We start from the raw sequence: 16,493 nt of genomic DNA, 5'->3' as shown, positions 1-16,493 counted from the left end.
ATCGATTCCATATTCTGCTGACAGTCATGGGATCTCGACCAACGTGAGTAGTAATATTTCGGTATGATAAACCTCAATCCTGGTAGGCCACAATTCGATCTCGATCTAACTCAAATACGTGCTGGTAAGCATTTCTTCTCCTTACACGAGGGCATAGCAAAAACTTTTTTTACCCAAGAACAATGCTCAAATTTAATTTCTGAATGAGAAACTTACAGTCAAATCTCCTCTTTTATACACATTGTAGGTGTCGCTACCGCCGTCTGCTTTGCATGAATGTGCTGATTGGCTAATCATTTGCATACCACAAAATACTTTATCCGTCCTGCAAATTTCACGAGCGTGGTGCGTCGCATTCCTGGTGTAGCAACTTCAATAATAGCCAGTAAAGTATATATATTATTTCATATATATTTTTTGCTTAATGTGTTCTATTTTCGTTTCAATTTTTTCGTTACTTCTCACACAATTGAATTGATATATTTTGCTTTGGGTATATTGATACAATATGAGAAAGTACTCCTCTAATAATATTTCATTTTAATAATTTTTTTCTTTAATTTTTATTATTTTCCATGTTTTCTCTCCTCTCGCTCTCTCTTTATACACACACACACATATATACTTATATATATATATATATATATATATATATATATATATATATATATATATATATATATATATATATATATATATATATATATATATATATATATATATATATATATATATATATATATATATATATATATATATATATATAAGTTCAAAATGAAGAATAAAACAAAGAAAAATAATAGACATATGAAAAAAAGGGGGTGGGAAATAATAAGTAAAAAAATAACAAACATTTTATATAAATAAAAAAAAAATGAATTGTTAATAAAAAAACCGGAAAAAAGCCGGAAAAAAAAAGAAAAAAAGATATAATCTTTTCTTCAGCCCACACGATTATATCCGCAAAACAGAGTGCTTTCTGATATTGTATCAATAAAGCCAAAGCAAAATTTATTAATACAATAGTGTGAGGAGCACTCAAAAAATTTTTTATAAAATAACTACATAAAAATAGATCAAAAAGTAAAAATAACATGTAAAAACAGATCATAAAATAAAATAAAAAACATTAAAAAGGGGGGACTATAAAGCGAGTAGCAAAATCATAACAACTTACATGGACGGATATTTTTCAAGAATGATTTAAAAATGTTTTCGCAGAGAGATTGCCAGATTACAAAATATGAAAACAAAAGATGAAAACAAAAGCGCAAATTGAGTGTAACAAGAGGGTTTTAAAGTGTCGTTCTTACTGCACTGCTGAAGTGATTTGTTATTCTGAGTTTTGATTTGTTAGTTACCAAGGATGTGCCCGAAATGGATGTGCGCAAGGTAATATTATACTGGATAATTTTAAAAATTGATCATAAATAGTTTTAGAAGATAGATGTTTATTTAAGAAAAATATAAAATAGAAAAGAGAAACATAAATTGCCTGCTTTGCAAATAATTTTAGCCGCGGATTTGCACGATATGGATTAGCACATAGAAAAATTATTTAAATTATCAAAGAAAAAATTTTAATAGATAATTATAACACGGATTTGCCCGAAATGGATTTGCACATGGAAAAATTAACAAAGAAAAAATTTTAGCAGATAATTTTAACCACGGATTTGCCCGAAATGGATTTGCACATGGAAAATTATATAAATTAATAAAGAAATTTTTAGCAAACAATTTTATCCACGGATTTGCCCGAAATGGATTTGCACATGGAAAAACTGTATAGATTTACAAGGGAAATTATTTAGCAAAGGAATTTTTAGTAAATAATTCTAACCACGGATTTGCCCGAAATGGATTTGCACATGGAAAGATTAACAAAGAAAAAATTTTAGTACATAATTTTATCCACGGATTTGCCCGAAATGGATTTGCTCATGGAAAATTGTATAAATTAATAAAGAAATTTATAGCAAACAATTTTATCCACGGATTTGCCCGAAATGGATTTGCACACGGAAAAACTGTATAGATTAACAAAGGAAATTATTTAGTAAAGGAATTTTTAGTAAATAATTCTAACCACGGATTTGCCCGAAATGGATTTGCACATGGAAAGATTAACAAAGAAAAAATTTTAGTACATAATTTTATCCACGGATTTGCCCGAAATGGATTTGCTCATGGAAAATTGTATAAATTAATAAAGAAATTTATAGCAAACAATTTTATCCACGGATTTGCCCGAAATGGATTTGCACACGGAAAAACTGTATAGATTTACAAGGGAAATTATTTAGCAAAGGAATTTTTAGTAAATAATTCTAACCACGGATTTGCCCGAAATGGATTTGCACATGGAAAGATTAACAAAGAAAAAATTTTAGTACATAATTTTATCCACGGATTTGCCCGAAATGGATTTGCTCATGGAAAATTGTATAAATTAATAAAGAAATTTATAGCAAACAATTTTATCCACGGATTTGCCCGAAATGGATTTGCACACGGAAAAACTGTATAGATTTACAAGGGAAATTATTTAGCAAAGGAATTTTTAGTAAATAATTCTAACCACGGATTTGCCCGAAATGGATTTGCACATGGAAAGATTAACAAAGAAAAAATTTTAGTACATAATTTTATCCACGGATTTGCCCGAAATGGATTTGCTCATGGAAAATTGTATAAATTAATAAAGAAATTTATAGCAAACAATTTTATCCACGGATTTGCCCGAAATGGATTTGCACACGGAAAAACTGTATAGATTAACAAAGGAAATTATTTAGTAAATAATTTTGGCAATGAATTTTGGCCTGAAATGGATTTGCACATGGGAAAATTATATAAATTAACAAGGAAATTATTTAGTAAATAATTTTGGCAATGAATTTTGGCCTGAAATGGATTTGCACATGGGAAAAATCATAAAAATTAACAAAAAAAAAATGTTTAGAAAGTATATCCACCAAAATATACGATTAATTCAATGATTTTATATAAAATTTTATTACATTAGTTGGGTATCCATTGTTTTTTATCAGATTTTGAAAGAGTTTATCGATTTGTTTTTTGGATAAATAAATATTACTACATATTCTTTTAATTCTGTTCATTTCATTAAAAGTGGTATTTAAATAGATACTCCTAGAAACATTAGAATTCCAAGTAACTAGTTTATTAATATTAAAATTAAAATCATTTCTTTTATCGTATAAATCAACAAAGCAGATATTTTCAACTTTCATAATACCCAAATCCAAAAAATTGAAATTAATATTATCATCATGATTACGAAGTAAGATTAATTCCTCAGGGTATATATCACTCAATAAAACAGTAAAATCTTGGAAATTAAAGATAATTAAGTCATCAATATATCTAAAAACAAATTTAATACTCAGCGTATAATTTTTTTCATAATAATGCAAAAATAAGTTAGCTAAGAGAGATGAATAATTAGATCCCTGTGGTATTCCATTAATTTGAAGAAAGATATCCCTTCCATTGCAAAGATAATTACTAAAAAGACAAAAATTAATCAGAATTTCCCAATAATCAAAATCGCAACAAAGGATATTTTTAAAATTATGGTAATAATTCAAAAGGACATCTTTTAGTTTAGAAAGGGGAATGCTATTGAAAAGATCCTGGAAATCAAAAGTAGCAATAGAATTAATTTTATTATGTTTAATGAAATCTAAAATCGGTTGATTATTAGTGATTATCCAAGAGAAACCTTCTTTAGTAATATAGTTAATAATCTTATTTAAGTAGTTAGAGAAAATGGTGCCAGGTTTAGTTAAATAAGTATTAGACCCACATGTGATAGTTCTAAATTTTACTGGAATTTTATGAAATTTAGAACTGATAATTAAGTAAGGAAATTGTATATTGCTAATTTTAATTTTTAATCTCTTGTAAAAAGCTAAAATTTTTTTAATGGCAATATTATTATTGAAATTACTAAGTTCAAAATTTTTACTATTTTTTAATTCCGTATTTAAAAGTTCAGCATAGAATTTTTTACAGAATATAGCATAATTATTGTTAGCTTTGTCTATGGGAGTAATTACAAAATTTTTTTGAAGTTGCTTAATTGATTGAACAATATTAGAAAAATTTGTTGAATTGTTATTCTTATTTAAATTATCCTTATTATTGAAAATAAAGTTTTTAAAGTAATAATAAACTCCCCATTTCCATTCTGTTAGCATACCTAAAGGTAAAGAGAATCTATTTGATATCTTTAAACAAAAACTATTGAGATCATTAAGAAAGTATTTTAGAATCCTATTGATTGATATATGGTAAATGGGTCTAAATTTTGTGCCTTTTATCATTAAATTCCTAAGTTCCAAGTTTTCTATAATATTTAAATTACCAGTGATAATATGTTTATGATGTTTATCAACAAAATCAAAATATTTATCCTCCTCACAGTGACATTCATAATCGGATATATTAACACTCCCTAAATTTTTGCTTATATCATTATAGTTAAAAATGGTTCTACCAAGAGATTTAATATATATAAAACTTTTAATTATGTTAAAATCTTTTAATGGAAATAAAGCTTTAAAATTTTCAAAAATGTTGTGAAATTTGATCTTATCGAAAATAGGATTTTGAAAGTTAATAACGAAATATAAATTATCTAAACTTTTCTTATTATTAGGCAAAATTTTGCTCATTTTGGCTTTTATAAGATCGAAACAAAGAATTTTGAAATGTAAATTAATGAAAGAAAAGTTAATAATAAGATCGTAGAACTTATATGTTTCATAATTCTTAAGGGAGAAGACAAAATCTTTAATTGGTTTAATGCTATATTGTTTATTAAAGTCTTTTTCCATATTAGAGAGAAATTTTATATTTAATTTGTCACTATTAAGAGAGTTTCTATTACTTCTTGAACCCCGTTTACCTCGATTTGTACGCTTATCTTTAATATGAAAAAGGGAATAAGTTGATGAGTTATTGTGAGTTGATACTTATTGGTTTTCTTAACTTTCTTAGTGTTTTCATGTATTTATTTATTTATTATATATATATATATATATATATATATATATATATATATATATATATATATATATATATATATATATATATATATATATAAGTTCAAAATGAAGAATAAAACAAAGAAAAATTATAGACATATGAAAAAAAGGGGGTGGGAAATAAAAAGTAAAAAAAAAAAAAAAAAAAACAACAAACAATATTTTATTAAAAAAAAAAAAAAAAAAAAAAAAAGTGAAATGTTAATTAAAAAACCGGAAAAAAAGCCGGAAAAAAAAAATATATAATCTTTTCTTCAGCCCACACGATTATATCCGCAAAACAGAGTGCTTTCTGATATTGTATCAATAAAGCCAAAGCAAAATATATTAATACAATAGTGTGAGGAGCACTCAAAAAAATTTTTATTAAATAACTACGTAAAAATAGATCATAAAAAGTAAATATAACATGTAAAAACAGATAATAAAATAAAATAAAAAGAAAAAATAAAATAAAAATAAAAAACATTAAAAAGGGGGGACTATAAAGCGAGTAGCAAAATCATAACAACTTACTTGGACAGTTATTTTTCAAGAATGATTTAAAAATGTTTTCGCAGAAAGATTGCCAGATTACAAAATATGAAAACAAAAGATGAAAACAAAAGCGCAAATTGAGTGTAACAAAAGGGTTCTAAAGTGTCGTTCTTACTGCACTGCTGAAGTGATTTGTTATTCTGAGTTTTGATTTGTTAGTTACCAAGGATGGGCCCGAAATGGATGTGCACAAGGTAATATTATACTGGATAATTTTAAAAATTGATCATAAATAGTTTTAGAAGATAGATGTTTATTTAAGAAAAAATATAAAATAGAAAAGAGAAACATAAATTGCCTGCTTTGTAAATAATTTTAGCCGCGGATTTGCACGATATGGATTAGTACATAGAAAAATTATTTAAATTATCAAAGAAAAAATTTTAATAGATAATTTTTAACACGGATTTGCCCGAAATGGATTTGCACATGGAAAAATTAACAAAGAAAAAATTTTAGCAGATAATTTTAACCACGGATTTGCCCGAAATGGATTTGCACATGGAATTGTATAAATTAATAAAGAAATATTTAGCAAACAATTTATCCACGGATTTGCCCGAAATGGATTTGCACATGGAAAAACTGTATAGATTAACAAGGGAAATTATTTAGCAAAGGAATTTTTAGTAAATAATTCTAACCACGGATTTGCCCGAAATGGATTTGCACATGGAAAGATTAACAAAGAAAAAATTTTAGTACATAATTATAGCCACGGATTTGCCCGAAATGGATTTGCACATGGAAAAATTACATAAATTAACAAAGAAATTATTTAGTAAATAATTTTGGCAATGAATTTTGGCCTGAAATGGATTTGCACATGGGAAAATCATAAAAATTAACAAAAAAATGTTTAGAAAATATATCCACCAAAATATACGATTAATTCAATGATTTTATATAAAATTTTATTACATTAGTTGGGTATCCATTGTTTTTTATCAGATTTTGAAAGAGTTTATCGATTTGTATTTTGGATAAATAAATATTACTACATATTCTTTTAATTCTGTTCATTTCATTAAAAGTGGTATTTAAATAGATGCTCCTAGAAACATTAGAATTCCAAGTAACTAGTTTATTAATATTAAAATTAAAATCATTTCTTTTATCGTATAAATCAACAAAGCAGATATTTTCAACTTTCATAATACCCAAATCCAAATTTTTTTTTTTTTTTTTTTTTTTAATAAAATATTGTTTGTTTTTTTTTTTTTTTTTTTTTTTTACTTTTTATTTCCCACCCCCTTTTTTTCATATGTCTATAATTTTTCTTTGTTTTATTCTTCATTTTGAACTTATCTAATGAGTGCTGTTTACTTGCAGCTTAAGCGCAATAAATGTTACTTATTGTTTTTCTTAATTTTCTTAGTGTTTTCTTGTATTTTTTTATTTATTATATATATATATATATATATATATATATATATATATATATATATATATATATATATATATATATATATATATACAAGGTCCGGCTATTAATTTCCAGGACTGACGTAACTGTAGGAGAAAGAAAAGCCGGAAGATGGCGATAATGATTGCATATTGAAGAGTGTTTTCTTGCGCATGTGCAGTGCAATCGGCGCCATTCTAAAGTGAGTGGTTCTCGTGGAAAGGAGCATTAAAACGGAGCTCTTAAATTCCTGTTGTCGAAGTGAAATGGAGCAAAGAATTAACATTAAATTTTGCTTCAAATTGGGTAATACAGCTGCAGAAACCTACAAATTGTTAAAACAAGTTTGCGGCAAGGAAGTATTATCTCGCTCAAGAACTTTTGAATGGTTTAAACGCTTTCGTACGCGAAAGCGTGGAAGATGATCCGCACACAGTTCGGCCGCAGTTCGTACGCAAGCCGGAAAACAATTGAAAAAGTTCGCGTCCACACATTGCGTTTGCCTGTGAGGCGATTCTTAGCTCAGCATGGTGTCGTTGAGTCGCAGCATCCACCATACTCGCCAGACCTAGCACACACTTTTTCCTGTTTCTTAAGCAGAAAAATTCACTGAAGGGAACAAGATTTCAGGATGTCGAAGCCTTCACGAAAACTGTAACGTCGCTATTAAAGAGCATTCCAAAAGAGGACTTTAAAACTTCTTTTCGAAATTTGTACAGCCGAGCACAGACGTGCATTACGGCTGATGGGGATTACTTCAAATAATATTAAATGGCTATGTGTTTAACTTTTTTTTCTTCTGAGTTATTCCATAAGTCCTGGAAATTAATAGCCAGACCTTGTATATATATATGCATGTGTGTGTGTATAGGAAGATTTAAAAGAATTTCTTAAAGCGTTTCAGATGTCAAAAGTTCTGGCCAGAGAGGGAAAATATAAAAGATTCTTAAAGAATCAATATTTCAATTTACTCAAAACTTTATAAAATGTATCACAATATAAATTTTAAACAAAAGTTGATCCTAAAATTAGATACGAGTGTAAGTCAAACGATTGAAAGAAAAAATAAGATAAAGGATTAATAAAGAAAGAAAAAAAGAAGCCTTATCAGTATTAGAAAAAGGGGAAAAAACCGAATAGGCGAACCTAATAAATCAAAGATCAAACACAGTTTTCTTCATATTTTATAAGTGTTTATTCAAATGTTCCATTTTAATCATACTTTTAGAATGCACGACTCAAACACAAGCTGGTAAGTATTTTTTTTTTTTTTTTGAATTTCAATACATAACTTAAAATAATATGGAAACGTTTAAGTGATAACAGCTTTGGCATAATTTTCTTCTATTGCTGCAGTTTTGAAAATTTAATTTTTAAATCCTAGTTCTTTTGCAGTGCGAAGAAAATGTAATGCGCGTTCAATATTTATTTTTTGTACTTATACTTATTGTACTTATTGTTGTTTACATTTTTATTTTTTTATTGTTGTATACTTTGTTAATATTTATTGTTGTATATCTTTACCCAAAAGCTGCGGAAGTTTTCAAATTTAAAAAATGATCTGAGCTTTTAAGCAAAAATAAATACAATGTATGCTGAGTATTAATGTTTTGAATTTTGAGAACTTAAATCCATTAGCTGCCGAAGTTTTCACTTTAAAAACATGATCACGCTATTGAACGAAAAAAAAATACAATATGTACTGAATATTAATGTTTTGATTTTTGAGTACTTTTATCCATTACCTGCCGAAGTTTTCACTTTAAAAAACAGGATCTGTGTTTTTCTAAAGCGAAACAAAATACCATGCATGTTCAATATTGACGCTTTGAATTTAAAGTATTTTGATCCATTAGTTGTCAAATTTGCTCCTTTAAAAACATGATGCGTGTTTTTATTTAGCGAAGCAAAATACAATGCGTGCTCAGTATTAATGTTTTGTATTTCGAGTACTTTAGCCCATTAGCTGTAAAAAAATTTCCTTCAAAAACATGATTTGTGTTTTTATTGCGTGAAACAAAATATATTGCGAACTCAATGTTTTGTACTCCGAGTACTTTAACCCATTAGTTGTCGAAGTTTTCCGTTTAAAAACATGATCTGTGTTTTATTGAACGTAACAAAATATAATGCGCGCTCAATATTAATGTTTTGTACTTCGAGTACTTTAACCCATTAGTTTTCCGTTAAAAAACATGATCTGTGTTTTATTGAACGTAACAAAATACAATGCATGCTTAATATAAGTGTTTTGTACTTCGAGTATTTTAACCCATTAGCTACCGAGGTTTCACTTTAAAAACGAGATCTGTGTTTTTATTAAGCGAAACAAAATACAATGCTTGCTCAATATAACTGTTTTGCACTGCGAGTACTTTTCCCATTACCTACCGACGTTTTCACTTGAAAAACATGATCTATGTTTTTATTAAGCGAAACAAAATACAATGCTTGCTCAATATAAGTGTTTGGCACTGCGAGTACTTTTCCCATTACCTACCGACGTTTTCACTTGAAAAACATGATCTGTATTTTTATTAAGCAGAACAAAATACAATGCTTGCTCAATATAAGTGTTTTGCACTCCGAGTACTTTACCCATTACCTAAAGAAGTTTTCACTTGAAAAACATGATCTGTGTTTTTATTAAGCGAAACAAAATACAATGTTTGATTAAAATAAGTGTTTTGCACTCCGAGTACTTTACCCATTACCTACCGAAGTCTTGACTTTAAAAGCATGATTTTTATTGGAGCGACAAAATGCAATACGAGTTCAATAAAAATCCTTTACATTCTGAATCCTTTAAATTATTAGTTGCAGAATTTCATAATTTGGAACATGCACTAGTGCTTTAACAGAGCAATAAAAAAAAGAAATTCAATAACGTGTTTATTATTAACCTATTGTACTTTGAGTAATTTAACTCATTAAGTTTCTGAATTTTCCAATATTAAATACTAAATGTTGTAGTTATTCATAAGATATATATTTATATACATATATTTTTCCCTTATATGATCACATCTTGCTCTTTGATCAATTATTATAGGGTAGTATCATTTGTTTTCAAATTTTGCATTATAATAGAAAATGAAATTTCATGGAAATCCTATATTAAACAAAGCTTTCTTTAAGCAATAAAAACTTACATTTCTAGAAATCTGATAACCTGATTCAAATCGGTCTTACTTCATAAGTTACCAAAGGCGTTTCACAGCGAAATTATGGAGAATTTTTTTTTTTTTTTAATGTTTTTCACTCATGTATCAAAGGACTATTTTAAATAATATCTTGCTCAATTTTTAAGGAATTTCTTTGAAATTTTTTTATTAGTCAAAAATATCTCCAAACATTCTGATTAATTTTATTGAATATTTTTAAAGTTATACTTAGAAAACGTAAGTAAAATAAAATAATTTTTTTATAAAAAAAAAATCTATACCTCCGGGAATATTTTAGTTGAGTTTACGAAATATAATGACTTTATTGCATCGAATAACCAAAGCGATCGATGTACTTTCAAGCTTATTGCTGCATGTTCTGGTTTACGGTGTTAGTAAATACTATTCTTCGTTCGTAATTTATTGCCGGTTTCTCAAACACCTGAAGCTTTAAAGAAATCGCATGAAGAAATCGCATGACCCAAACACCTCTAAAGTTACAAAATAATAGTGCAGGATACAAATGTGTAATACACAAACTAGGGAGTGCTGGGCGCTGGATGCTCTGCATGTAGTGAAGAGAATGGAGGAAATTTTGCGGTGTCAACGCTAGAACTCGAACTCTAGTTCTGTCGGTCATGAGATTGACAGATTAGCCCTGTCGGCTAATCTGTCAATCTTACACACAGAGTTAAGGAACTAAGTGCCGACCAGTCTGTGTAGGGGGCAGGGAACTGTCCTTTGCATCAGAAAGGTTCTGGGTTCGAATCCCGGGCAACGCATGGGTGTCTCTTTCTCTCTGTGTGTGTTCTATGTCCTTTCTCCTTTGTGTGTGAATGTGACCCGCCCTATAAACGGGTTGTGGTTGTGTGAATGGCGTGGCAGAAGTCGAATTCCTTTCCATAGATGGCTCCACTGAAAAACAGGAACAACCGTACCACCACTGGTTGGTACGGCTTAGTTGGTGCGATAAAATTCTGATTGCTTAACCGTATTAGGTAAAAACAGTTAGTAAACGGTTTTTCTCACAGTTAACAGATTGAAAACCATCTTATTTACGGTAATTTGACTATTTTGTTTGAATATGGTAAAATAACAATTAAACGAATTGTCATTTAACCATTTTTCCTAGAAATTTCTAACAGTGTAACGAGTTATTTTTCTATCTTTGTTTTGGTAGAGACATGGAATGATGAAGAACATGTAAACTCTAGAAGAGTGGTTATCAACTCGCAGCCCCCGGGCCGCATTCGCTCAGCGAAGCCTCTTTTTGTGGCCCACGAACTAAAATATATTTGTTGTAATTTTTTGAGGACCATTTTCGTAAAAAAATCTCTCTCTCTCTCTCTCTCTCTCTCTCTCTCTCTCTATATATATATATATATATATATATATATATATATATATATATATATATATATATATATATATATATATACAGCGTTCCCGCGGTGCTTGAAAAACTTTTTAGTGGGGGTTACATATAAATTAAATGATCGACATTTGATTAATTTTTGTTACCGCTTTTTAAAATTTCCAAGGTTCGCGGGAACCCTGTATATATATATATATATATATATATATATATATATATATATATATATATATATATATATATATATAGCACAAAAAAACAAAACCGAACTAAAAACGGAAACAAAAAGAAAACGGAAGTAAGGTAATAGTAGATAATATCAAGCGCTAAAGCTGCTTTAAATATGATCACTATAACATAGCACAATAAAAACAAAGAGAAAAACGAAAATAATTAATAAGTTTTATTAACTGCGCATAAGCTGCAAGTATATAGAACTCATAAAATAAGCTGAAAAATTGTGAAAATATGGAAAAAAATAAAAAATAATGACAAGAGAAGAAAATTATTTACAATAATTTTTTAAAAGTATTTAAAAAACATAATTTTTAATACCTCAAAAAGAAAAAAAAAAATTAAAATTTGGAAAACAAAACTAAGAAAAGATATAATCTCTTCATCAGCTCACACGATAATATCCGCAAAAGGAGTGCTTTCTAACATTGTATTAATATAGCCAAAGCAAAATATATCAATACAACAGTGTGAGGAGCACTCAAAAAAATTTTAACGAAATTGGAACACATTAAGTAAAAAATATGTACGGAAAAGCAAACAAATATATCAAGCAAAAAACTGAAAATAAAATTTAAAGAGATTAGAGAACAGTACACGAAAGGAAATCTACATAGTGAGGAGCGAATTAAATGAACTTACGCGTACCGGAATCTTTCAAGAATGATTTATAATATTTTCGTAATAAGATTGCCAGATTACAATATATGAAAACAGAAGCATAAATAAAGTGATATCTTATGGCACGTTCTAACTGCAAAACTGAAGCGCATCTAATTTGTTAGTTACCTTGGGTGGGCCCGAAAATGGATGCGCGCAAGGTAATAATATAATACAGGATAATTTAAAGTTTGTAATTAAAACAATTATTTAAAAAAAAAAAAAAAAAAAAAACAGGATTTACTCGTTTTGAATTGATTTTTAGCAGGAGCCTAATTATTATTGCTGCTGAAATCCAAATATTAGGCTCAAAGAGCAATGCCCTAAACACAAAAAAATTAGAAGACGAACTGAAAACGGAAACAAAAAGAGAACGAAAGTAAGCTAATAGTAGATAATATTAAGCGCTAAAGCTGCTTTAAATATGATCACTATAACATAGCACAATCATTATTGTGCTCTTGTCATTATTTTTTATTTTTTTTCCATATTTTCACAATTTTTCAGCTTATATATATATATATATATATATATATATATATATATATATATATATATATATATATATATATATATATATATATATATATATATATATATATATATATATATATATATATATATAAATACCTTGAAAATTGTGTGTTTTAATGAGAAGTATGGTATTTATTTTAACTAAATATTCTTCATCAAATAATAATGTTAATTAGTGTAACAATCAATTGAAAATAATTCAAATAATTCAGCTTGTTTTATAGGTTCATAATTAAAAACTGAATTCTTTCTGTTCTTTTGTTTAGCTGCAAGCTTCGACAACGATGATCATTATAATACTGGAAGAAAACTTATGAAAAAAAGATGAATAGTCCAGAGTTTATAATTTACATGATGGTAGTAGCCATATTCTCCATGATGTGGGTATGCTGCCGTCTTTATTGTCGACACGCCTGCAAAGATGAACGTGAGGGTTCAAACGACGATAACATTGACTGTGAGGGATGTTGCTGTTACGATGATCACTCTCTGGAAAATCCTAGTCATGCAAGAGCCCCAGCAACTACCACTTGGCAACCACCAGTTCAACAGCAACCTCGACAGTTAACCGATTTTGGAACTCTTTCAACGGAACCAAACACGCTTTCGTTTTACAACAGAGCCAATTTTGAGGAAACGCTGGCCACTGCAACCATATTTGCCCAAGGCAGTTCTAATTTTCAAGCACCTCTTGAAATCGCTAATGCTCCTCCGCGGTATGACTTTATGAATGCTCCTAGTGTCCCACATCCATACAACGCACCCAGTGAATCTCATATATATAATATACCAAGTATTCCAGCTGCAGTCCATTCAGTGAATGCTGACGATCCACCACCTGATTATGCAAGTGTAGTTCTCGGAGATTTGCTTCAAGGAAATGAACACACACAATTTCCGAGGGTCACGCAAGACAAATAACATGTATAGCATAAAAAATAAAGATTGTACTAATTTATGAAAATATATTATCTATCAACTGTCAGTTTTAACGCTTTTTGGGGAAGATGTTTTCCAAGGTTGGCAGAATTCCATAGCTTCTATAAGTCTCGTGTTCTTTATAAACTAGAGCGAGGGAATAATATTTTCTCTTGATTCTGATCTTAACAAATTGACCTATGGTATTTAGATATATTTAAATCACTAAAAAAAAATTGAGGACCAATGTTATTTCTACAACTGTTATAATTTTTGCCATCTGATGTTTTCGATTAAAAACTGTCTTTGAAATCAACATATTGGAAATGTTTATTGAGCAGAGGTAGATAAAGCAAAAATATACTGGAAAATAGCTGAAAAATAATTTAATATTATTTATTATCTTTATAAATGATATCTGTACTAGACACTCATTAAATTGTTATAGATTCGTTATAAACATCTAGTAGATAATTATTGGGGAAAGTGAGTAGAAAAAGAGAGTTTATATGTTACTGTGAATGACCGAAATTGGTGGTTGTTGACTTCCACCTGTGAATATTGACAATCACACAGTTGCTTTGGTAAATGCCGTTTGGAATATAACCTCGGTCAGAGAAATGTTAGATTTTCGAAAAAGTGAAGAACTTTTCTTTGTTTTGTTTTCTCAAATAGAAAACAATGTTTCAAATTTTTGACAGGCAATGCTTTAAAAAAAATCTTAAGACATTTTGTTACCAGAAGGTCTCTTGCTTCCTTTCCTTTTTATTATTCTTAACTCGATGGAAATGAAAAAAAAATCAATGAGTTGAAGTCATGAAAGGTTTCAGTGATGATCATGTCATATGTAGAAAGATCAGCAACTTCCAGTTTGTATCGCATACTTGTTTCGACATTCTGTGACAGTTAGTGAGAAATAGGCAAAGTATCCTCAATTTTCCTAAGAAAATTTTCTAACATTGCCCAACTAAAACATTATATGAAAATTCAGGTATAAAAATTCCACAATTATTTGGTTCCAGTAGTTGTGACTTATGAGATAAAGCTCTCATCTCCCAAAGAGGTGACCTATGGTTCGAGTCCCTGCTGTGGCTTATCGATACGAATTCAGCTCAAGATTACGCTAATCACAGTGTTAATGTAGAATATTCTCAATGGATAAATCATGTCTTAGAATCCCCTTTGCTGTCAGACTAAGCGTGCTAGGTTTCAAGTTGTCCTCCCTATGTGACGCAGATGTGGAGATCAAACGAAGAAAGAAACTGACCATATTGTAGGACTAATCGCGAAGGACGAGCTATCGTTTTCTAGGCAACTAGACGGCATGGTGCTGGTTGGTTTCCTTTAAAAATCCACGATGGCTATTTACTTATATTGCATGAACTAGATACAGTTTTTTGCCACCCAAACAGTTTTTTTTTTCAGAAATGGACAAATTCATGCCCGTTCGTCAAATTAACTTCAGTTGACTGTAATACAAATAATGAATAATATACCCATGTATTAAATTGTGACTGGCGCACTTTAAATATGTCGGGGTCACAAAGTCCTCTAAGTTCCCATTAAAAAATCGATATATTTGGAAATACTAAAGTGGAGATTCGTCGATAGTCGTTGCAGCTGCACTCGAGCAAGATTGAAGTCTGGTTATCTATATATGTTTAAATTGCTATTAACTCCAAATTGTACTTTATGCAATAGTATCTGTGAAGAATATTGTACGAGTACACATCTTGGAGCATGCCGGTCTCTGGTACCCTTTTTGAGTGAAATTTGAAGGGCTAGAGAAAAATTACAAACCTTGCATTCATTGACTTTTGTTAAATTTATATTTGTTTAATTATAGTTAAATAGTGAATTCTATTGTTATTTGTTTTTCCGCATGTTCTGGTGGGTAATTTTTCACTCCAGCAAATGATGTTCATCAAGTGCTACTGGCAGAAATAAAATAAAAAGTAAAAAAAAATAAAAAACTAATCGTCAAAGCTCGTAATTTCACGTATAATACAGAATGCCCATTATACTTACGTACTTTAAAGTTTCATATAGGTATAAAGTATCACATATATTAACGTACTCGTATTATCACAGATAATACAGAACGTACAATCACTTACATTAAAGTAAAATTTCTTTTTGGAACGATTGCAATTTATGTATTTCTTTAAAAAAAGAAACTAATAAAAGCATTTTCAAGATTATATTTTTGAAATGGAGTAAGCAGAAAGGAGTTTTACGTCAGGCAGAAAACGTATTATAAACAAAGGTTGGCTTTTTGTATTGCGTGATTTGCCCCAATTGATTGCATCGCAAGAATCAATTTTTGCATTGTTGTATTAAACCAAATTCTATGAATTTAGGTATTTTATATTTTATTTATTTTAATTAATGAAATGGTAGTTATATCTCCAAAAAATTCATTACCCATTGGCAAAATGGGTCTTGTTTTGGGTTTGATGCCGTGCGCATCTTATTTGGACGTCATGACACTTTTCAACTATGTTCAAGAGAAATAGTAAACAGTGTGCATGTATCGTCATGGTATGCGTTGATAAGGCGACAGCTACTGCTTGATAATTTATTTTTTATAT

General features: G+C 28.9%; 1 protein-coding gene across 2 annotated transcripts; it reads left to right on the top strand.

Moving 5' to 3' along the window:
* Positions 1-247: 247 nt before the first annotated feature.
* LOC107442620 (uncharacterized) lies at positions 248-15,330 on the top strand. Of its 2 annotated transcripts, none has more exons than XM_087163462.1 (2): positions 248-385; positions 13,251-15,330. In XM_087163462.1, the coding sequence occupies exon 2, from the start codon at positions 13,309-13,311 to the stop codon at positions 13,903-13,905; it is 597 nt and encodes a 198-aa protein (XP_087019588.1). In that variant the 5' UTR covers positions 248-385; positions 13,251-13,308; the 3' UTR covers positions 13,906-15,330. The 2 variants fall into 2 exon arrangements, with proteins under 2 accessions (XP_087019588.1, XP_015911717.1); XM_016056231.5 differs by lacking the exon at positions 248-385 and adding an exon at positions 8,134-8,269.
* Positions 15,331-16,493: the final 1,163 nt, after the last annotated feature.

Source organism: Parasteatoda tepidariorum, chromosome 5, assembly GCF_982258835.1.
Source record: "Parasteatoda tepidariorum strain Cologne lab strain chromosome 5, Ptep-v5.0, whole genome shotgun sequence".
NCBI classification, from domain to species: domain Eukaryota; kingdom Metazoa; phylum Arthropoda; class Arachnida; order Araneae; family Theridiidae; genus Parasteatoda; species Parasteatoda tepidariorum.
Note: the sequence above shows the minus strand (reverse complement) of the source record. Positions and strands in the feature narration are given on the sequence as shown.

What these genes read in the sequence shown, in the direction of transcription:
- LOC107442620 (XM_087163462.1), top strand. Translation starts at nt 13,309, where the DNA reads ATGAATAGTCCAGAGTTTATAATTTACATGATGGTAGTAGCCATATTC.